This window comes from Oncorhynchus kisutch, linkage group LG1 (assembly GCF_002021735.2).
Source record: "Oncorhynchus kisutch isolate 150728-3 linkage group LG1, Okis_V2, whole genome shotgun sequence".
In the NCBI taxonomy this organism is placed as follows: Eukaryota; Metazoa; Chordata; class Actinopteri; order Salmoniformes; family Salmonidae; genus Oncorhynchus; species Oncorhynchus kisutch.
The window spans coordinates 65367350-65390451 of record NC_034174.2 but is presented as its reverse complement, the minus strand read 5'-3'; the positions used below and the strand labels follow the sequence as shown (position 1 = coordinate 65390451).

The 23102-nt window shown below is 41.7% G+C and overlaps 1 protein-coding gene across 4 annotated transcripts; it reads right to left on the bottom strand.

Annotated features, from left to right (window-relative positions):
* Nucleotides 1-1753: 1753 nt before the first annotated feature.
* On the bottom strand, nt 1754-22996 carry LOC109894383 (nicotinate-nucleotide pyrophosphorylase [carboxylating]-like). Of its 4 annotated transcripts, XM_031829994.1 has the most exons (6): nt 14074-14505; nt 9720-9869; nt 3350-3639; nt 2775-3085; nt 2385-2516; nt 1754-2145 (listed from the first exon to the last, which is right to left on the bottom strand). In XM_031829994.1, exons 3-6 carry the CDS (start codon nt 3600-3602, stop codon nt 1930-1932), a joined length of 912 nt encoding a protein of 303 aa, XP_031685854.1. In that variant the 5' UTR covers nt 3603-3639; nt 9720-9869; nt 14074-14505; the 3' UTR covers nt 1754-1929. The 4 variants fall into 4 exon arrangements, with proteins under 4 accessions (XP_031685854.1, XP_020343462.1, XP_020343546.1 ...); XM_020487873.2 differs by lacking the exons at nt 9720-9869; nt 14074-14505 and adding an exon at nt 22866-22996; XM_020487957.2 differs by lacking the exons at nt 9720-9869; nt 14074-14505 and adding an exon at nt 17009-17117.
* Between the last annotated feature and the right edge of the window lie 106 nt (nt 22997-23102).

The following is a 23102-nucleotide window of genomic DNA, read 5'->3' as shown; positions in this document are numbered from 1 at the left end:
CATAAAAGTACCATCTTCTTTGCGTGAAAATTAATGAAAGTATACTTGACAGAAGATGACTCATCTGACAGTGGCACTCGAGCCGGTCATCCGTGGCTTTTCAGCCGATAGTGTCATTTCAATCCCTATCGCGTAAATTCAGTGTTATAAGTTTAAAAGCATTGTTCCTGTGTTGGTGTACACTGCGTTTATGGTAAATGCTGCAGATGCCATCACAATAGGAAATTACTCTATTTTTAACACTTCAGCGATACAGATTGAATAGAACCTGGAGTATTATTCACATAACACTTCCTGTATTTTCGTTTTGAACCGTTAATTTTACATCTGCTAGCTGTCTCAGATTACCATAGCACGCTTTCCTCTAGGTCTAGTCAATTGGAGCTTCTTGGTGTTTCTGTAATGAAGCTGGCTGCAATAGAGGAGAAAAATCATCTTTGACTTTTCTTCTATCAGTTTAAGGAATAAATGCAGCTCTCCTTTATGGTCCTGCATGTCATGCCACTCCTGGTGGTTAGGAACCAGAAAAGCACCACCTTTAGGTAGACTGAGCCCAAAATATCTTCCTGTTTGCAAAATGTATCAACCTATTTAGCACCTCACCATAGACAAATACAAACCACGTTTGACATTTATGGAGCCAAAATCAACTTTGAGTTTCTAAAGTCAAAAGCAGATTGAAGCAATGTTTAAAATTTACATATTTTCTTGCCCTCATGAACTTCACATAAATGTACAGTTCTATATACCAAGATGTATGGTTACTTCATAGTTTGTTACTTTAATAATTACAAATGTGAGAAAAAGCAACAAATCGCTAACAAAATGGTAGCCACCCACATATCAGGGAAATGGTACACGTTAACCATAATCAAAACTGAAACTTGTTTTACAGTTACATGCTGACCACCCCGCGTCGCAAAATAAATTGACATGTATGTTACTCAATCATTGCGCCAACGAGCGTCTGCGTTGCCAAACGCTAAAATAGAAATCCGTTCTATTAGTGACGCTGAACACGGTTGCATCTCCTCATTGGTTTATAGAAGCAGAAATCCACGTGCCACCTCATTGGTTATACCCACGTGGGTGATTGAAAGATGACCTGAGGTCAGTTGGTCAGTCAGCTGTGGTAATACACCTTATGAAAGTTAGATGCCAATTGCCATATAAAGTCCAAAGAAAAAGAAGCCTGGAAGGAGGAGAAATGACTAGAAATGAGTCAGTTGACCGTTTTATCTGTGGATTAATTGTCGGAGTAGAGGACCTTGTGCATTTCAGGTAAAATAACAACCCAGGACAAATTAGCTAGCAACAGAAAGCTATCTACCTAAATTGCCATAAATGTTTAATGCTTTTTGACCTGTCGCCAAATTAAAATAATTTGTTCAGAGTTTGTTTTTATACTTCAACCTGCATGTCGTGATTGCGTTTGGTGTGGGGGGACAAAATCAATTTGAGGACCCGGTTTGGGCATGATATTATTAGGCCTAAATAATGTCAACTGAAAGATGGCGATTTTATGCATGTTTAACTTCAGTGTTTTGAATACTGATATCTGGTTTATTCATTTAACAGGTGATGGACTTTGTGGTGGAAGTGCAGTGTGTTTTAATCCATTTGAAGCTTTAACAGTATAGTGACTTAGTTACTAATTTGTCATATTTTCTCCTGGTGGATCACAAAGATTAAGGATTTGAAAGAATATCCCATATAATAGATGATCACTATGGGACAAAAGAAACTGAGGGAACTATCTTCACAGTTTTAATAAGAATTTCTAAATTAGTTGTACACAGCATAGACATACAGTCACCTCAATGTCATAATGGATTTTTTTTCTCTTGGTCATCTCCTGGATGAAAAGTGAGGAAATTGACCGTTGCTTTTTATTTTCACTTTATTAACAAAAATCCTGAATTGCCACAGTTACTTTGATTGGAAAATAATTGGAAAGGGAACAGGCTTTTGAACCTTGAGGGAGAAGTCTACCACTGGGCAGCCCTGGGTGATGCAGCCCAGAGAGATGATGTCCACATGGGGGGAGAGATACTGGGGCAGGGAGTCTGGGGTCACCCCTCCACTGGCCTCGATTAGCACAGAAGGGAACTCCTCCTTCAGAAGCTTGGCTGCCGCATGGAGTTCCTGAGAGAGGAAGGGACAGAGGAGGAATCGAGGCCGGAAGAAACGAGTGCGGGAAGAGACCGTGAAGGAAAGAGATTGAACGAAATGCACAGCACTGGAGGAAGAATATTACATTGATAGTCCAATGTACATGAATGTCCAACGGAATCATGTCTTCTGCTTTATCACAAGCCCTCCAGTACATCTCTACCTCTTCTACATTACTTCCCTGATGCCTTTGGGAAGTCCATCAGTCTCACCTGTGGCTTAAAGTTGTCCAGCATGACGATGTCGGCGCCTGCCGTGGCCGCCTCACTGCCCTCCTCCCGGCTGCCGCACTCCACCTCGATCTTACTGCTGAAGCCACACACCGAGCGGGCATCCCTCACCGCCTGGAAGACCCACAGGTAGGAATTACATCAAATCAGTTCTCTATCAGAATGCAACATTAATTTATATTCAAAATGCACAGACGGAAAATTTCAGCTCTCATATTAGAAAAAGGACAGATCTAATGGTACATCTTGGAATATGAAAGACGTACATGTATTCTTGCACTCTGATTTTCATGCATTTCAGAGGAATCGACAACCACAACATAGTATAGGTTGATGTCAAATGTACAGTTTGAGACATCCACCCTTGCCTACCTGTGTGATACTCCCTGATGCCCATATATGATTGTCTTTCAGCATCACCATCCCACTCAGGTCCTGTCTGTGTATGGACACGCCGCCCACCAGCATTGCATACTTCTCCACCAGCCGGAACCCAGGGGTGGTTTTACGCGTGCCAGCCACATGGCCATGCCAGTCTGCCTCCCTGGCGATGCTCTGTAGCTGGGAGCAGCGGGTGGCTATCCCCGAGGCCCGGGCCAAGCAGTTGAGGGCCGGTCTCTCCCCGAGGAGGATACACCTTGCTGGGCCTCTGACCACAGCAGTCTGGGTCACCGCATTTGGACCTGGTGGAGGTGAGGTCAAAGAAGAGTTTACCTAAAAACACGTGAGTGATCTGTATCTAAATGGTTAGATGGTCTTCAGTTGGAATCTATTCCAATGGAATTTTGTGAATGCCAAACTCAAAGCTTGTTTCCACAATACCTTCTCCAAATGAATTTGGCAGTGTGATCAGAGTTGGTGTATTGTCATCACATTTGTGAGGCATCTGTGTATTCTCTTAAACCTCCACAGCATGCTTTTGACCAGGTTCATAGTTGGTCTCTTACCGAGCTGTGCTCCCTCTTTGTGTGCCCATTCCACAGCGCAGCTGAGCTCAGTGAAGACAGCAGTGAAGAAAGGCCTGCCTGCCAGCATGCTGCACGGCGTTTTACACAACAACCTGGCCTCGACCTCATGTGACCCCACACACAGCCCTGCAGGGTCAAAGTTTGGTGTGTCCTCTGCCAGCCACTCCCGTGCCAGCCGGGTCAGTGTGTGGGGAGGGAGCGTGTTTGACAGGTCATACTGAGGAGTCGTCATCTTGAGGGGAGGTAAAACGTGATGCCAGAAAGTTGTTCTGTTAAGAATGGAGAGAGGGGTTAGTTCCAGTGCTTTAAATCTGGCTATCCACTGATAGTTAAGTTTGTAGTTTAAATTGTACCCTACAAAATGTCCTGAGTTCTGGTATGAATGAATCCCTGCTCTCAATGTGCTTTTTCGACCTCAAGCTTTGTAACAGTGTCAGTCTTCAGGTTAAGATTCACCACAAACAAAGAACGCTGGTGTGGTGACCTCAAGGGGGCCAATGTGTTAGAAATGGCAGAGACTATTTCTGATCCCAGTCTGCTCCTGCAGGTTTGGTAATATAACTGGAGTACAAGTAACGAGTGCAGATTGCAAAGAGCGCTCTGTAAGCCACACCCTAGTGGGCGGAGCAAGGCATGTTGTTCGTGCACTTGGACACATTGTAGTAAGGAAATATCATACGGAGATAGAATCTAATTTTACAATGGGTCTGCAGTGGTTCTGTGTAGTTATGCAAATATATATAATATATATTAGTCAAGTACATTGCAGTAAATTTTATCTATGGCCTAATAAGTAAGATCTTAGGGATGCGCTCACTAAACCCTCTTTTCTATTTCTCTGTATCTCCCAGGACAACGGCTGAGGGCACTCTGGCCGACACATGGACGTGCCTGCCCCCCCCCTCTATCTGCCTGTTGCTGCCTCCACTGTTTCAGTCTCCCCCTCAAGTCACTGTGTCAAGTGTATGAAATGCAAATTACAATGAACTAACAGCGGTCTTGATTGTAGGTTTTGTACAGTCCCGATTTGGCAATTCTGCTCATTGACAAGACAGCCCTGGTTTTTCCATTACATTTTTTTTTATTTCAACTTTATTTAACCAGGTAGGCTAGTTGAGAACAAGTTCTCATTTACAACTGCGACGTTGCCAAGACAAAGCAAAGCAGTTTGACACATACAGAGTTGCACATGGAATAAACAGTCAATAATACAGTAGAAAAAGTCTATATACAGTGAGTGCAAATGACGTAAGGTTGGTAAAGGCAATAAATAGGCCATGGTGGCGAAGTAATTACAATATAGCAATTTAACACTGGAATGGTAGATGTGCAGAAGATGAATGTGCAAGTAGAGATACTGGGGTGCAAAGGAGCAAGATAAATAATTAACAGTATGGAAGTCTTCATTGTTGTCAATAAGACCTTATTGTGAACCTTGTCCTGTCTCTGTACATTACATACACAATCATCCAAGTTGGGAAGAATAAATTACTACTACTACTACTACTACTACTAGGGTTGAGGTCAAGTCCATGGAAAAGCAATGCAGAATCATTTGAACCTTGCCCATCATAACCCAAGAGCTATAGCTGTATTAGACCATCTAGAAATCTGTTTCATGAATTTGAATGGTTATATTTTTCCACATGTTGCAATAGCGGAATAAACATCCTTTATTCTGTTGGTGTGTACCTTTGTGCGCTTGTGTGATGGATGAGTCAATGTTTATAATAAATTGCTAATAATTGAATGACAATTCAGCCCAGTGGATCTTTATATTCTACAGATTCTGAACAGTCATGTAACAATTGGAAGTGTTTTTGTTGCCATGTAGGCCTAGTATTTAGTCTTTGTTGGGGTTAACCAAGGGGACTGTAATTCCTTAGGTGGTGGTAGCTGAAGATGTGTTAGCTCCCAGGTGATGAGGCAATGAGTGAGAGACTCTGGACACACATGTACACTGTGTTCAACACAAAGTGTCAATAAAATAGATACTTGTAGTATTTATGAATATTTATACTTTAAGTCAACTGTGATTCCACGGTCTAGCATCTGTGCAGTCCCGTGTGGCTCACTTGCAGCGTTGTGGATCTGATTGTCATGGGTGGACCAGTATGAAAAAGGTATGCACTCACTACGTCGTTCAAATAGCTCCCCCCAACAGACTGGGTAAAGGGGTCAGCATGCTTCGGTTCGGCTTGCTCCTAACTGTACAGAACGAGTGTGATTGCATACTCACTTAAAAGCTTGAAAAACAAGAGAAAAAACCCTGCAAGAGTACTGTTTGTCCATTTTGAGATGCCGTAGCCAGTATACACTTCCTCAGAATTAATCTAAAATAAATTTAAAAAATAAATAAAGACTTTAAAAAAAAATCTGTCATAGATTCAGTCAAAAAGGTCACACAATTTTACATGTAACTAATATGCTTGGTCCAGTATTTCTCAATTAATAAATGCATGAAAACTAGTAGTCTCTTGTTGAATGACATACTTTGAATAATCCTTATTGTTGACCCATCACCGATAAAGGGGCGTAGACGTCCGTAAGGGTTTTTTCAGCTGTTCGGGCACACAAAACTGATGTCCAAAACAAACGTCACAAAATGGCATCATAATATACACACAAACTCTTACGAACTGTTTCGGCTGGGAAGCATGTGGACGCCTTAAGGCAGATCTCTGATATCAAGAGATCTCAACCTTTAGTCACACTTCCAGTTCACAATTTCAGTTTACATAGTCTTTATTTTACTTGCTCTACAACAGAGAACAAAATGTCCAAAATCAGACTGTACAAATCAGACTGTACAAAACATACAATGGCTCTTTTTTGGGTGAAAAAGTACAGTGTGTCGTCTATAACAAGGGTCAATTACAATAATGTGAATTTCATGTCAACCAGGTCTGTCTTGTGAACATGCAATTTATTCCGAGCACTGGTGGTCATTAGATAATCCAAAGAATTGTTAAACAGCGCCCCCCTGAAGGCAGAATATTTTCTATTGAGAAGTGTTTGGGACTTGTTTCCGTTTGCTACTCAAAATATATTTTACTTAAATCAGACAAAATTAACTGCAATACATATGTTCTGAAATATTAGATTAACTAAACAGAACCACCGCACACCTATCTCAGTAATAAAATGTGTCCCAGTGCACAATCAACATGCCTAGCTCTTGCCCACTGGGGTGTGATTTACAGAGGACTCTTGGCAATGGCAGTGTTCAATTAAGGATTAAGCTGAAGCGAGGTGCACCAGTCTATGGCCTGCGTGGTGAACGGGCAAAAGTGGTGAGGGAGGAGCGCTCTTCTCAAATCGAACCGTAATCTGCGCTGTTCTGGTCATGTTATCAACAAGGCAGCATGGTCTATCGTTCAGAAATATACTTCTCTTTTCCATAAAAGGCAGATAAAGCGTTTATCAAAAGCAATCACTTTTGCACGTGAAAACCCAGAATCCTACTCATTACAGGGCTGCCAACATTTGAACAAAGTTTGAAGTGAGATTTGCCATTTGAATTTCATTGCCACAACCCCTAGATGGGGGACTGGGGGGCCTCCCCCAAGAAAATGGTACTGTTTTAAAGCTAATCCCTGCAATTGTACATGTTTTGACATGGTTTAGGCCTATGACCAGGGATTTTCTTAACAGGTCAAGTGTATTCAGAATGCTTTGAACATTAAATGAAAATTAACACTCAAAATTCAACAACTTTGTTACTTTGAGATTTTTGGGGAGATGAAATGTAAAGAACACTAATAACAAATTGGACATATTTTTGGAGTGGTTTGACACTATTCAGACAGTAATTAAATGAGATCGGGAGACAGGCAAATGCTAGAAACCGTGCACCAAAGGCTCTGCACAGTAAATTGTAATATTAATGGTTGATGGCAGTGGTTAACCAAATCATAGATTGCAGTCTCATTGTCCATAGAATGCTTTCAAGGTAGGGACACAAACATTTTGTATTTTGTAATTTAGGTGAACTCGTTCTTTAAAATAGGTCTGGAAGAAAATCCTGCTTGCTCTCCAGAAGGGTTGGCCACACCTGATCTATGTTTCCCAAGTGCTGGTTGTTTGAAAATGTTATAACAATCGTTTCGCTAAATCACCCACAATCTCCTCCCCCCAAAAATCTAATGAATATCAATATTCAGGTCGTTTATGTCTACTAGTTGAAGATCCTTGCCATCTGACTATATATACAAAATATGATGCATTTAGGAGTTGAGTCCCCTTGTCATCTCTGCCTAGCACAATACTAAAATCTCAAATCATATTGGCTTCATGGAGCATTTAATATCAAATGCTTATTTGTATGACTTAATCAAAACTGTCCATGAAGGGCAGCAATAATGTATAGCCTAATATAATTCATTTTCAAAGACAAGTAGGCATATCATATTTCAAATATGGGATTTAAATTTAAAAATATATATTTTATTTTTAAATTTAAATCCCATATTTGAAATATGATATGCCTACTTATATATAATTTTGCACGCCCAATTTTTCAGTTTTTGATTTGTTAAAAAAGTTTGAAATATCCAATAAATGTCATTCCACTTCATGATTGTGTCCCACTTGTTGATTCTTCACAAAAAAAATACAGTTTTATATCTTTATGTTTGAAGCCTGAAATGTGGCAAAAGGTCGCAAAGTTCAAGGGGGGCGAATACTTTCGCAAGGCACTGTAGGTCTATAACAGTTTGGGTATAGAGTGTCTCCCCCTTTGAAGAGGGGGATGACCGCAGCAGTTTTCCAATCTTTAGGGATCTCAGACAATACGTAAGAGATGTTGAACAGGCTAGTAATACGGATTGCAACAATTTCGGCTGATAAATTTAGAAAGAGTACAGATTGTCTAGCCCAGCTGATTTTTAGGGTTCCTTGGGCAAGTTGCTGCGGGAGCTGTTGGCCATGGTAGGGGTAGCCAGGTGGAAAGCATGGCCAACCGTAGAAAAATGCTTAATGAAATTCGATTATCGCAGGTTTATCGGTGGTGACAGTATTTCCTTGCCTCAGTGCAGTGGGCAGCTGGGAGGAGGTGTCTTATTGTCCATGGACTTTATGGTGTGACACAACTTTTCGGAATTAGTGCACTGTGTATATTGGTTCCTGACTTCCCTGAAAAGTTGCATATCGCAAGGGCTATTCAATGCTAATGCAGTACGCCACAGGCTGTTTTTGTGCTGGTCAAGGGCAGTCAATTCTGGAGTAAACCAAGGGCTATATCTGTTCTTAACATGCTTATTTAAGATGGTGAGGAAAGCACTTTTAAAAGAACAACCAGGCATCCTCTAATGAAGGGATGAGGTCAATATACTTCCAGGATACCCCGGGCCAGGTCGATTAGAAAAGTGTTTTAGGGAATGTTTGACAGTGATGAGGGGCGTTTGACTGCGGGCCCATTACGGACGCAGGCAATGAGGCAGTGATTGCTGAGATCCTGGTTGAAGACAGCAGAGGTGTATTTAGAGGGCAAGTTGGTCAGGATTATATCCATGAGGGTGCCCATGTTTATGGATTTAGGGTTGTACCTGGTAGGTTCCTTGATAATTTGTGTGAGATGGAGAGCATCGAACTTAGATTTGTTGGGGAATAATCAGAATTGGTTGCTAACATATGTAAGATGTTTTATATTCATCATATGTTTGTAAGTTACTTCTCATCAGAATGTTATTTTTGTATAATACTGTGGCGGGGTTGCAGTATCTGTTCTATGTCAAGACTAAGTTGCTTGGGCCGGAGAGAGGGGAGAGGTCAAGCGTGTATCTCTTGGCTCCACAATGTCTGTGTGCCTCTGTGATCTTGTCAAGATAGGATGGATTTGATATATGCCTGTTGATATGGAGGATTGGTTTATGGTTCTGAGTTTGAGAAAAGAACATAGTTTAGGAGACAAAGCTGAACGATAAATTATGCCTATGCTGTCTGGATGTGTCTTTGCTATAAAGGATCTCAGTAACAATGTGTGAGGGACTCAGAATTCATTGATAGACACTGAATTGATCTGAGAGTCACAGGGTTGTGATAGAGCTCATATAATTAAAGATTGACTTTGTGATAACTAAATCTGACTTCTGTGTGGTTTGCTCTCATGATTTGGTAAAGAGGAAATTTCCACAACAGATTGTAGGATGGCCGGGGTGCTAAACATGTCCCAGTTTAGGTCACCTAACAGTACGGACTCTGAAGATAGTTGGGTGGCAATCAATTCACATATGGTGTCGAGGGCACAGCTGGAGACTGAGGGGGGGGGGGGGGGGGGGTCTATAACAAGCGGCAACAGTGAGACTTATTTCTGGAAAGGTGCATTTTTAAAAGTAGAAGCTTGACCGACCTGGATAGTAGTATGACAGAACTCCGCCCCCTTTGGTAGTTCTATCTTGACGGAAACTGTTGTAGTTGGGGATGGAAATTTCAGAATTTTTGGTGGCCTTCCTAAGCCAGGATTCAGGCACGGCTAGGACATCAGGGTTGTCGGAGTGTGCTAAAGCAGTGAATAAAACACATTTAGGGAGGAGGCTTCTGATATTAACATGCATGAAACCAAGGCTTTTACGGTTACAGAAGTTAACAAATGAGAGCTCCTGGGGAATAGGTGTGATTCTGGGGGCTACAGGGCCTGGGTTAACCTCTACATCAGAGGAAGAGAGGAGTAGGATAAGGGTACGGCTAAAGACTATAAGAACTGGTCGTTTAGTGCGTTAGGAACAGAGAATAAAAAGGGCAGATTTCTGGGCGTGGTAGAATAGATTCAGGGCATAATATACAGTCAAGGGTATGGTAGGATGCGAGTACAGTGGGGGTAAACCTAGGCATTGCGTGACGACGAGAAAGCTTGCATCTCTGGAGACACCAGCTAAGCCAGGTGAGGTCTCCCCATGTGTGGGGTGTGTGACAAAAGAGCTATCTAAGGCATGTTGAGCTGAACTAGGGGCTTTACAGTGAAATAAAACAATAACTAACCGAAACAGCAGAAGACAAGGCATATTGACATTAGAGGCATATGTAGCAGAGTGATCATAGGGTCCAATGAGCAGCAATAGGTGAGTCCGGGAGCCGTTCGGTAGTGGCTACTATGCTAGGCGAGCGTGTGTTCAGAAAGCTAGCGGGCCAGGGTTGGCAGATGGGTCATCGGTGACATTGCAACGGAAAAGCCTGTTGAAACCACATCGGACGATTACGACGGCAGACCTTTCGTGACAGATCGGCAGGGCTCCGTGTCGGCAATAAAGGGTCCGGGCCAATTGGTAAAAGAGGTATTGTAGCCCACGAATTAGCGGGTATACATCTTCGGCTAGCCGGGAGATGGGCCTAGCTCAAGGCTAACTGGTGCTTGCGTCGGGAATTGATTACAGGTAAAACTGGGAAGTAGAATAAGAAAATAACTGTGGGGAATAACAGTGTTCTTTCTGAAAATCACAGTAATTACTCTATATTGTAGCCTGTTAAGAATGATCAGTAGAACAATTCTCAGACTAAATAAAGTAGATAAAATCTCCCGACACCCTAACCAAATTATTTTTATATTGTAATTCCTGTAGAATCAAATTATTGACAAAATAATTGTCATAGTTAAACAGACCACCCTATCAAACTAAATCATCATCATCATCTGTCTGCTGCCTTAGTTGTCACAGCCTAAATGCCTATCACCAAACGCGGGTAATAATGTAAGTGTGGATTAAATCGACTTTAATACACGCTGTCAAAAGGCTGCATTCTGCAATAGGGACAGGAGTAACAGCAACCTAATTTTCTTGACATTGTACATAAAAAAGCACTGCCGTGCAGGTCTTTTTACAGTTTTATGAACTCAGCAGAGTGTTCTCGCCATTCATCTCCACTCTAATCCTGAGGGGTGTTTCTTTAAAACATGCATCCATTCCCCTTGATCCCTTCCATAACTAGACCTGCTAGATAACTCAGCAAAAAATAAACCCTCTTTCAAAGAAATAACTTCACAGATCTTCACTGTAAAGGGTTTAAACACTGTTTCCCGTGCTTTTTCAATTAACCATAAACAATTAACATGCACCTGTGGAACGGTCATCAAGACACTAACAGCTAAGGTCACAGTTATGAAAACTTAGGACACTAAAGAGGTCTTTCTACTGACTCTGACAAACACCAAAAGAAAGATGCCCAGGGTCCCTGTTCATCTGCATGAATGTGCCTTAGGCATGCTGCAAGGAGGCATGAGGACTGCAGATGTGGCCAGGGCAATAAATTGCAATGAGACGCCTAAGACAGTGTACTGTGAGACGCCTTAGACAATGATACAGGACAGATAGCTGATCGTCCTCGCAGTGGCAGACCACGTGTAACACCTGCACAGGATCGGTACATCCGAAAATCACACCTGCAGGACAGGATGGCAACAATAACTGCTTGAGTTACACCAGGAACACAATCCCTACATCAGTGCTCAGACTGTGCGCAATAGGCTGAGAGAGGCTGGACTGAGTGCTTGTAGGCATGTTGTAAGGCAGGTCCTCACCAGACATCACTGGAAACAACGTCACCTATGGGCACAAACCCACCGTCGATGGACCAGACAGGACTGGCAAAGTGCTCTTCACTGACGAGTCGCGGTTTTGTCTCCCCTGGGGTGATGGTCGGATTTTCATTTATCGTCGAAGGAATGAGCGTTACACCGAGGCCTGTACTCTGGAGTGGGATCGATTTGGAGGTGGAGGGTCCTTCATGGTCTGGGGTGGTGTGTCATAGCATCATTGGACTGAGCTTGTCGTCATTGCAGGCAATCGCAATGTTGTGCATTACAGGGAAGACATCCTCATGTGGTACCCTTCCTGTAGGCTCATTCTAACATGACAATGCCACCAGCCATACTGCTCATTCTGTGCGTGATTACCTGCAAGACAGGAATGTCAGTGTTCTGCCATGACCAGCAAAGAGCCCGGATCTGAATCCCATTGCAGACATCTGGAACCTGTTGGATTGGAGGGTGAGGGCTAGGGCCATTCCCCCCCAGAAATATCTGGGAACTTGCAGGTGCCTTGGTGGAAGAGTGGGGTAACATCTCACAGCAAGAACTGGCAAATCTGGTGCAGTCCATGAGGAAATGCACTGCAGTACTTAATGCAGCTGGTGGCCACACCAAATACTGACTTACTTTTGACTTTAGTTTGTGAGTCTCAGTTGTTGAATCTTATGTTCATACAAATATTTACATGTTAAATTTGCTAAAAAGAAACGCAGTTGACGTTTCTTTTTTTGCTGAGTTTAGATCTGGTTCACAGTGCTGTTGCAAGACAAGTCAATGATAGGAGGTTCCGCTCGCGATGTTAAATGCAGGCGCAAATGCCGATTTCAAAACGATTTTGGAGCACAGTTGAACACGCGGAATATACAATGAACCAATTAGGAAAATAAATGCAGTACTTTCCAACGTGCGAGATAAGAGGTGTGCCTGGCCCAGATAATCAAATACACTCAGTGGTTCCCACTACATCACACAGCCAAAGTCAAAATTGGCTATGTCATAATAAATTAACTAAAAGTAGCTTTTGTCTTAATTTAAAGGTTAGGCATAAGATTAGGAGTATGGGTAGTGTTAAGGTTAGGTTTAAAACGTTTAAGAAGATACATTGTAGGAATGAGTTTATGACTTTGTAGTTGTGTTAACTTGTGACAACCCTTTGCAATCAATAGTAATGGAGCGTTTTTATAGGCACCAACTCTGCAATGGCACGTTGGCCTAATGCCTCGTTTACGTACGAGTCGGAACTAGGAAACTTATAACGTCCGAATTGATAAGCGGTCGACGCGGCACATGTAAATAAAGTCAGTTAGCAAGTCGGATATTTCCAAGTTTCCTAGTTCCGAATCGCACTTGAAAGCGGCAAAAGCCAAGGGGAAATTAAGTATTTTTGAGGATAAACGCCAAAGGTCTGTGGTAAACACAGGCGTAGGAGATCTTATGTTTTGTTCTATAACATAATCTTCATCAGCTAACACTTGTGTATTTTGAACCATTTATCAAAACCATCACAAAGGCTTCACAATTCATAAAGGTCATGTTAACGGACTGATATGCTCAAAACAAAACGTATAAGAACTCCTAGACCTTATTTTCGGAGTTTATCCCGAAACCCCATTCACTTCCACCATATGAATGGCTGAACGAAACAGGAGGTAACTCCTTTCCGGTTTTTAGGACAAGCTGGCGAGCTATATGGACACGTTCCTCTGCCCGGGCAGAGGGGAGGGGGGGGGGGGGCACGTTTAAGACAACTGGGGGGGGGGGGCGAGCCCCGACTGGGTAAAATATTTTTCACGGTAATTCCAACTCGGAAACTCGGCATTTGACCTTGTTTCCCCCCCCCCGAGTTCCCGTTTCATTGGTCGAAATGTAGTAATCAAGCATGCTATATTTAAGCAATAAGGCTCGGGGGGTATATGGCCAAAGGGCTGTTCTTATTCACGACACATCGCGGAGTGCGTGGACATACCACACCCCCTAGTGCCTGGACATATCGCCATATACCACAACCCCCCCCAGGTGCCTTATTGCTATTATAAACTGGTTATCAACGTAATTAGAGCAGTACAAATAAGTGGTGTCATTCCCGTGGTATAAGTCTGATATAGCACGGCTATCAGCCAATCAGTATTCAGGGCTCTAACCACCCAGTTAATTATTTTTAATCATCTTCCGAAATCCTCACCTGCTTCCTCAGAGCCGACTGAACTGTCACCGTGTATTCGTTGGTACTCTTGATGATGTGGTTCTCTGCACTCAATGTGCTTTTTCGACACGTTGTGTTTTTTTAACAGTGTCTTTCAGGTGAGGATTCCCCAAGTTGTGGTTCGGACTTGCGATACTTGCAAAACATAAAATTTCCTTCAAAATGAAACCACGGGAAAGCTTTGTATTTGTATTGTTTCCCACCGGCAGTGGTTGGCGAAACGGGGGCAAAGCCGGTGGCAGTGTTAAGGCTACTGCTAGCCGAATCTTCATCTTGTGTTGCTGGTGGCTCGGCAAAATCAATATCGACAAGATCACTGGCCTCCTCCGGACCCTGTTGACATTGTCGCCTAAAATGTAATTGGATGCTCTTCATTCTCCTTTACAGTCACGAGCCAAAACGGGCACACCGTACCTACTCGTCTCAAAGTCTCGCGGTTACAGCCTAGGCTATGATTGGCGCGTTCAGATACGCAAAATTTAACTCGTCTACCAATTGGCTCGTTGAGCTGCGCGTTGTCCTGCTTACTTCCTTGTCCAAGGTCCGTACTGTTCATTAAATGGACTTCAAGCTTATATCACAGAACAATGACCGATATCTTACCGGATGTATCAATATGAAGCATTCGCCTTTGCGTTTCCATTCAGAGGAAGCCCAGTGGTCGGCAGTGGGAGAAGATGGAACGAGATGGATTTACCGAAATTCTTATTACCGAAGTTTCATCGATTAAAAACATTTGATCTCAATTTAGTTCGGTTCACAAAACTAAAAATCTGTTATGAACAGAGTGGACTACGTTTTGTAGACTTTACCCTTTGCCCAAAAAAAAATGTAAATTGAAATTGCGTCGTTTAGGAGTGCAAAGGAGAATTTAATTAATTGCACAGCGCTCTTCAGAGTAGGCGTTCCTTAACGGAAATATGCAAATATATGCTAAAACGCATCAATAGGAACTCACTAGCTCGTGTTTGCTCGCCACACGTCATTGCTTTTCTGCCCACAACTTAATTGTTCCCATTTGAAAAGACAGGCTGTGGTCTCTTGGTTTAGTTCAAAAATCTTTGATTATCAAATTAATTTAAACGTTGTCCTTTAAGATATGTACATTTATTTACTTCTACCTGAGCATTTTTCCCCTTCATATTTTAAAACATTCATAAAAGGAATTGGTTAAAAGGTAAAATTAATCCATGAACACATTTAACATTTCTTAAAAATGACCCAATTTTCATCAATTTGATTATATAAGCTGAAAGCCCATTCAAAAACAGTACTGGACTTGGACCAGGAAGTAGGCGGGTATGTGCTCATGACCTTTTAGTTCGCACACATTTAGTTGCATATGCGAGTAAAATGGTTGCACTGTAGAGCCCTGCAAGTGTCAAAATATGAAGTGTTAAGCATTTGCATAATGGCTCCTCAGAGGAAATAAGAACATATAAAAGTCTAATGCTGCATTCAAAGCTAGTGGGAACTAGGAACGCCAACATGTCCGACTTGTTAACTGGTTGCACATACTGGCTGTTTTGTCCCGCCTACTTCCTGGTCCAAGTCCTGTACTGTACAACAACCCCCAGTTAGTAAGTCGGAAATGTCAGTTTCCTAGATCAGACTAATACGTGTAGGTTAAAGGTTAGGTTACTCTTAGCTATTTTACACAGTTCAATACAGCCAAGGGTGCCTCCATCCAACGAAATTACACTTCCCGAGTTACGCTTACACATGTGTTCGCAGTTGTGTAAATTACTTAAGTAAAAATACTTTAAAGTACTACTTCAGTAGTTTAAGTATCTGTACTTTACTATTTATTTTTGACAACTTTTAGAAAATGTGCTTACATTTTCCCCAGACACCCAAAAGTACATTTTGAATGCTTAGCAGGACTGTCCAATTCACACACTTAAAGAGAACATCCCTGGTCATCCCGACTGTCTTGGATCTGACGGAGTCACTAAACACAAATGCTTTGTTTGTAAATGATATGAGTGTTTGAGTGTGCCCCTGACTATCCATCAAAAAAATGGTGCTGTCTGGTTTAATAAGGAATTTTCAATAATTTAGACTTTTGATAAAGTATTCTTAAAAACCAAATACTTTTACTGAAGTAGTATTTTACTGGGTGACTCACTTGAGTAATTTTCTATAAAAAAAAGGTATCTTTACTTTTACTCAAGTACAAGAATGGAGTACTTTTTCCACAACTGGGTGTTCGGCGCAACTGGGTGTTCCTAGTCTTCGGTCTCTCTTCGTAAACAAGTGCTGTAACATTGAGATATGGCCATGTGGGAACACTAACCCTATCAAGGTGTGTATCAATTTAACCTTTAAAAAAAAAAATATATATATATATATATATATATATTTCACTGATATGAAAGATAAGGTCCTTATAATTCCAAAACAGTACCAAAAGCGATGCATGTTAAGGTTCAGACCGAGCATCTTGGATCTTAAATCCCCGCCCCATGATCAAGGGCTAGGTTATTCTGAACCACAGCGGTTTGCATCCTATTGCACCACCATCCTCAAATGGCAGCTATGATGTGCTTATCAACCGAATACTATTTTCGAGACTTGCAAAAATGATTTTGATAAAAAGTATTGTACAGTAAAAAGTAATTTTGTCTGCAGAGATTATCCATTGTAATACCATTTGGGCCACAGCAATGGTTGTGTAGAAAAGTGGTTCACAAACCTTTAAGTTATTGTATCTCCAATCACATTTAGCTCCGACCCAAAATACCCCCTTATGTGCAAGTTCTTATGCATCTCAGGACCTACCGCAACAAATGTTATAGTAATGTCTACAATGTGTACTTAAACACTATTCAACAATACAAATACAATAAATCAAGTATCCAAATGAAATTATTAATATGGATACACAATGGGCTACAGAGGAATGTTTACTCACCACAAAAGTAACAATGTTCCTCTTTTCTTTATTGATTTGAATCATCGATTGTTTGACATTCAAAGCCGACAACACCAGAAGTGGAATTTGCTCCTTTGCTCATGATGTAATGTTTACAAGCTAAGCGAAGAATGTGAAAATCAGTCACATTGAGTTACAGCTTTGAAAGAACTATTATTCTTTTTTTTTTTTTTTTTACCAGACATCTGCGCAACACAACAGTTCTGACATTTCAAGTTTGGGATGTCAAAGGCAAACAAAAATAATACAAAAAGTAATGTTAATTTACTGATATATAAAATTCTGTTGGAATACTTTTCATTCAGACAAAGATCTTCACTGACATGTCAATTTAATTTCAGAGTCCCAAAGCCTTAAAAAGTTGCAATCTTACTTCTGTAACTATAAGTTATTCTAAAGCACAGCAGATGTCACTTTCCTAAATGCAAAGTGGTGGTTTGGTTTCCGACATATTAGTGTGGTGCAATATGCCGTTCTGACAAGAAGTGAAAGGGATGCAGGGCTGCCTTAAACCTACAACTTATAACACTGCACAATATAAACAGAGATCGTTTATGATGATGTCAGACAACTCTTGTGCAGCACTGCGCAGAGCATCCCGTAGGTTCACTGGAGATGGAAGAGCAAGCAAAACATCTCACTCGCTCCATTTTTTTCCTGTTTAGTCAATTAACTTGCTGAGCAGACCAGACCATCTTGGCACTCCCCCACCATTGTAAAAAATATTTGGGAACCAATAGAAATTCATTAATGCCTAAATTTGTTTTGCCAAGTTTATTCTATTACAGACACCTTAATGCACTTTTCAATTATATTATCTGAGCTACATAAATGTAATTCGGTCCTTGAACCATTTAATTCAAAACTGCTTCTTCTGAAGAGTGCCATTATTGCTGACCAGTGCTTTCAAAGCCTCTCATTGGCCAATACATAGCATCAGCCCTTGATCATGACTCTCAGTTCCATACAATACCCATAACTGGGATCTCAGACTTACAACTTCAGTGTGTTCAAGACAGCTGGGAAGTTGAGAAAAAATAAACTAGCTCCGACTGGGAAAAATCATTTTGAACAGAAATCCAACTCGGAATTCCAACTCAAGATCTCTGGCCTCTTTCTAGAGCTTGGACTTTGACCTGAAGAGCACTGACGTCATGATTTCATCTTGTATTTTTTCAGAGTTCCCAGTTGTCCTGAACGCACTATAATGCATTGGTCTACAATAGTAGGAGTCATAATACCCATAAAACCTAGCGGTCAAAACACAGAAATGGTTGCAATCATTTTTAAACCATTCAGTCATAAATAAGGATACATAACATTGCCCATACGAATGATCTGCAGTCCAGAGGGTAACAGCAAACACACTTGACTCAAGAGGATGAATCAGTCCATCTCTGAAACCTCAAAGCGAGACTAAAATAATTCAGCTAGCTAGGGTAGCTACAAGTCAAGTAGTCTTTGAAGTAGGCTACCCACCCCTCACCCACAGACACAAACATTACGAGTCAAGGATCATATCACCTCCACCTTACCGGCCACCCTAGACCCACTCCAGTTTGTATACCATCCCAACAGGTCCACAGACGACGCAATCGCCTGCACACTGCCCTACCCCATCTGGACAAGAGGAATACCTATGTAAGAATGCTGTTCATTGACTACAGCTTAGCTTTCAACACCATAGTACCCTCCAAGCTCATCATCAAGCTGGAGGCCCTGGGTCTCAATCCCGCCCTGTGCAATTGGGTCCTGGACTTTGACGGGCCACCCCCAGGTGGTGAAGGTAGGAAACAACATCTCCACTTCGCTGACCCTCAACACTGGGGCCCCACAGGGGTGGGTGCTCAGCCCCCTCCTGTACTCCCTGTTCACCCACGACTGTGTGGCCATTCACGCCCCCAACTCAACCATCAAGTTTGCAGACAACAACAGTGGGCTTGATTACCAACAACAACGAGACAGCCTACAGGGAGGAGGTGAGGGCACTCTGTGTGGTGTCAGGAAAACACCTCACACAACGTCAACAAAACAAAGGAGATGATCGTGGACTTCAGGAAACAGACCCCTATCCACATCGAAGTGACAGCAGTGGAGAAGATGGAAAGTTTTAAGTTCCTCGGCGTACACATCACAAACAAACTGAAATGGTCCACCCACACAGACAGTGTGGTGAAGGCGCAACAGTGCCTCTTCAACCTCAGGAGGCTGAAGAAATAAGGCTTGTCACCCAAAACCCTGACAAACATTTACAGATGCACAATTGAGAGCATTCTGTCAGGCTGCATCACAACCTGGTACGCCAACTGCACCGCCCTCAACCGCAAGGTTCTCCAGAGGGTGGTGCAGTCTGCACAACGCATCACCGGGGGCAAACTACCTGCCCTCCATGACACCTACAGCACCCGATGTCACAGGAAGGCCAAAAAGATCATTAAGGACATCAACCACCCGAGCCACTGCCTGTTCACACCGCTACCATCCAGAAGGCAAGGTCAGTACAGGTGCATCAAAGCTGGGACCGAGAGACTGAAGAACAGCTTCTCTCTCTCAAGGCCATCAGACTGCTAAACAGCAATCACTAACTCAAGAGGCCGCTGCCTACATTGAGACCCAATCACTGGCCCCTTTAATAAATGGATCACTAGTCACGTCATACAATCCACTCTAAATAATGCAATTTTAATCATGTTTACATATCTTACATTACTCATCACATGTATATACTATATTTTATACTATCTATTGCACCTTGCCTATGCCACTTGGCCATCACTCATCCATATACATATTCTCATTCTCCCCTGTAGATTTATGTGTATTAGGTAGTTGTTGGGGAATTGTTAGATATTACTGCACTGTCGGAACTAGAAGCACAAGCATTTCGCTACACTCGCATTAACATCTGCTAAACACGAGTATGTGACAAATAAAATAGTTTTTGATTATCAAGAATGCCTAGCCATAGCATCCAAGTTAGCTACCATGCTAGACTGTTGGTTTATAAAAGCCAAAGAAAGAAACTGGTTTTTATGAATTTCTCATGCATTTAAAATGGCTAGGCAAACAGCCTGGCTAGATGGCGAATAGCAGTCTAATGTTGCTAACTGACCAACCATGAACTACCTAGCTAGATAACAGGCATTTTTTATTAAAAACTTGCCTAAGACCGTTCACAGAATTGTCCATTTAAACAACTTGAACCAATTTATGAATTACTAAATTTAGCAGTTAATCCAGAGATTCTCAACTTTGCCTCAATTCTGCAGTCTCCTCCAGATCATCATGGCCCTGTAGAGATGTGAAGCTTGAGACAGACATTTGTAGTTCTGTATGATTACAGATTAGCATTTCATTTTTGACAAGTCACACTGTCCAAGAGAGATTTGAACTGTTTAAAACATCACGCCAGTGTAAGTCTACACGAAACAGACCTTTTTTTGAAGAGTTTCTAAAATCCACAATGGTTATATGGGTATAATGACACATCCACTGTGGGGCACAGTGGAGTTGTCATAATACCCATAAAACCTAGTGGTCACACAGGGAAATGGTTCCAACTGTTTTTTCACCATTCATTTTATCCATTGTGGATTTTCATGAGTAAAGTTTGATTTGATTGATGACATTACAGCTGTAGAATATTTAACTGCAATTTTCACATGAGGACAAGTGCAGTTTTTCATTAAACATTTAATTGATAACACTTGACACACTAATCAAATAGTGGGAAGGATCCTATAAATCAAGACTGAATGCATGTACCACTCCGAATAAATAAAGCCTTTCAAGATTGGTTATGAAACTACAATTCACACTACACTGGATGTCTAAACAATTCAATTCTGGATGTCAATAGATTTTTAGATTCAGTCTCATGACAACATTCTAGAACAGAGTAATCACTCACTCATCTAAGTCTTTCATCCGGGGTAATCTGATGAGTGATACAGTGCATTCAGAACGTATTCAGAACCCCTGATTTCCCCCCACATTTTGTTACGTTATACCCTTATTATAAAATTGATTAAATTGTTTCTTCCTCTCATCAAGCTATACCTCATAATGACAAAGCAAAAACACATTTTCTGCAAATGTATATTAAAAGAAAAACTATCACATTCAGACCCTTTACTTAGTACTTTGTTGAAGCACCTTTGGCAGCGATTACAGTCTCAAGTGTTCTTGAGTTTGATGCTACAATCTTGGCACACCTGTATTTTGAGAGTTTCTCCCATTCTTCTCTGCAGATCCTCTCAAGCTCTGTCAGGTTGGATGGGGAGCGTCGCTGCACAGCTTTTTTCAGGTCTCTCCAGAGCTGTTCAAGGCCAGGCTCTGACTAGGCCACTCAAGGACATTCAGAGACTTGTCCCGAAGCCACTCCTGCGCCGCCTTGGCTGGGTCGTTGTTTTGTTGGAAGGTGAACCTGAGCGCTTTGGAGCAGGTTTTCATCAAGAATCTCTGTACTTTGCTCTGTTCATCTTTCCCTCGATCCTGACTAGTCTCCCAGTCCCTGCCGCTGAAAACCATCCCCACAGCATGATCCTGCCACCACCATGCTTCACCCTAGGGATGCTGCCAGATTTCCTTCAGACGTGACACTTGGCATTCAGGCTAAAGAGTCCAATGTTGGTTTCATCCGACTAGAGAATCTTGTGATCAGTCTTTAAGTGCCTTTTGGCAAACTCCAAGCGGGCTGTCATGTGCCTTTTACTGAGGAGTGACTTCTGTCTGGCCACTACCATAAAGGCCTGATTGGTGGAGTGTTGCAGAGATGATTGTCCTTCTGGAAGGTTCTCCCATCACCACAGAGGAACTCTGTCAGAGTGACCATTGGGTTCTTGCTTACCTCCTTGACCAAGGCCCCTCTCCCGCGATTGCTCAGCTTGGCCCGGGGCGGCCAGCTCTAGGACATGCACTGGCAACTGTGGGACCTTAGACAGGCGTGTACATTTCCAAATCATGTCCAATCAATTGAATTTACCACAGGTGGACTCCAATCAAGTTGTAGAAACATGTCAAAGTTGATCAATGGAACAGGATGCACCTGAGATACATTTCTAGTCTCTTAGCAAAGGGTCTGAATACTTATGTAAATAAGGCTTCTGTTTTATAAATATGCCAAAATGTCTAAACCCATTTTCACTTTGTCATTATGGGGTAGTGTGTAGATTGATGAGGAAAACATGGATTCAATTCATTTTAGAATAAGGCTGTAATGTTACAAAATGTGGAAAAAGTCAAGGTCTGAATACTTTCCGAATGCACTGTGTAATTGATAAAGTAGCTCTTCCCCGTAGAATGTTGACAGCAGTATAAAACATGGTATTTTTTTAACTCACTGACACAGGATAAACTTTATCCCTCATGGCCCTGACCAAACCGGTAAATTGCCCTTCACTCTCCACATGGCATGGCTTATAGTGGTCTTCTCCCTTTTTAATGCTCTTATGCTTATCCTTTAAAAATGCTATAAAAAGGTCTGAAATAGACACCACAGTCAACATACTGTACAGACAATTATCTAGGCTAAGTAATACAAAATGATTTTATGATCTACTGCTCTGCTAGCTGAACAATTATCTAGGCAAAGTAATACAAACATATGTCCTAATCTACTGCTTTGCTAACTAGCTAGCTAAAGTGTAGTCAGTGGTTAACTAAGATAGAGAAAGGGAACAGAAGAATGTCTACACTTTATTAATTTAAATACAGAACAAGGAATAATCTTGGATTGGATACATGTCTCTGATTGCGCTTGCTGAGGTCTTCTATGTTGGTAATTAGCGTTTCGAATGTGAGAGTAAATTGAGGCAAATATATTGATAAAACTCACCTTGTCTGAGAGAGAATTACACGGTTGTCAAAACAGTCACAGCAAGGTAAGCCTACACCAAACACACACTTAATTTAAAGTGTTTGTAAAATTCCCAACGTGAAAAATGTATGGAATTATTTCCATGTTTTACCGCTAGGTTTTATAGGTGTTATGACCCGCCCACTGTGGCTGACTATTGGGCAAAACAGACAGGGTTGGCTTTGATTGTGGACAACATTTAAACTATATTTTGTC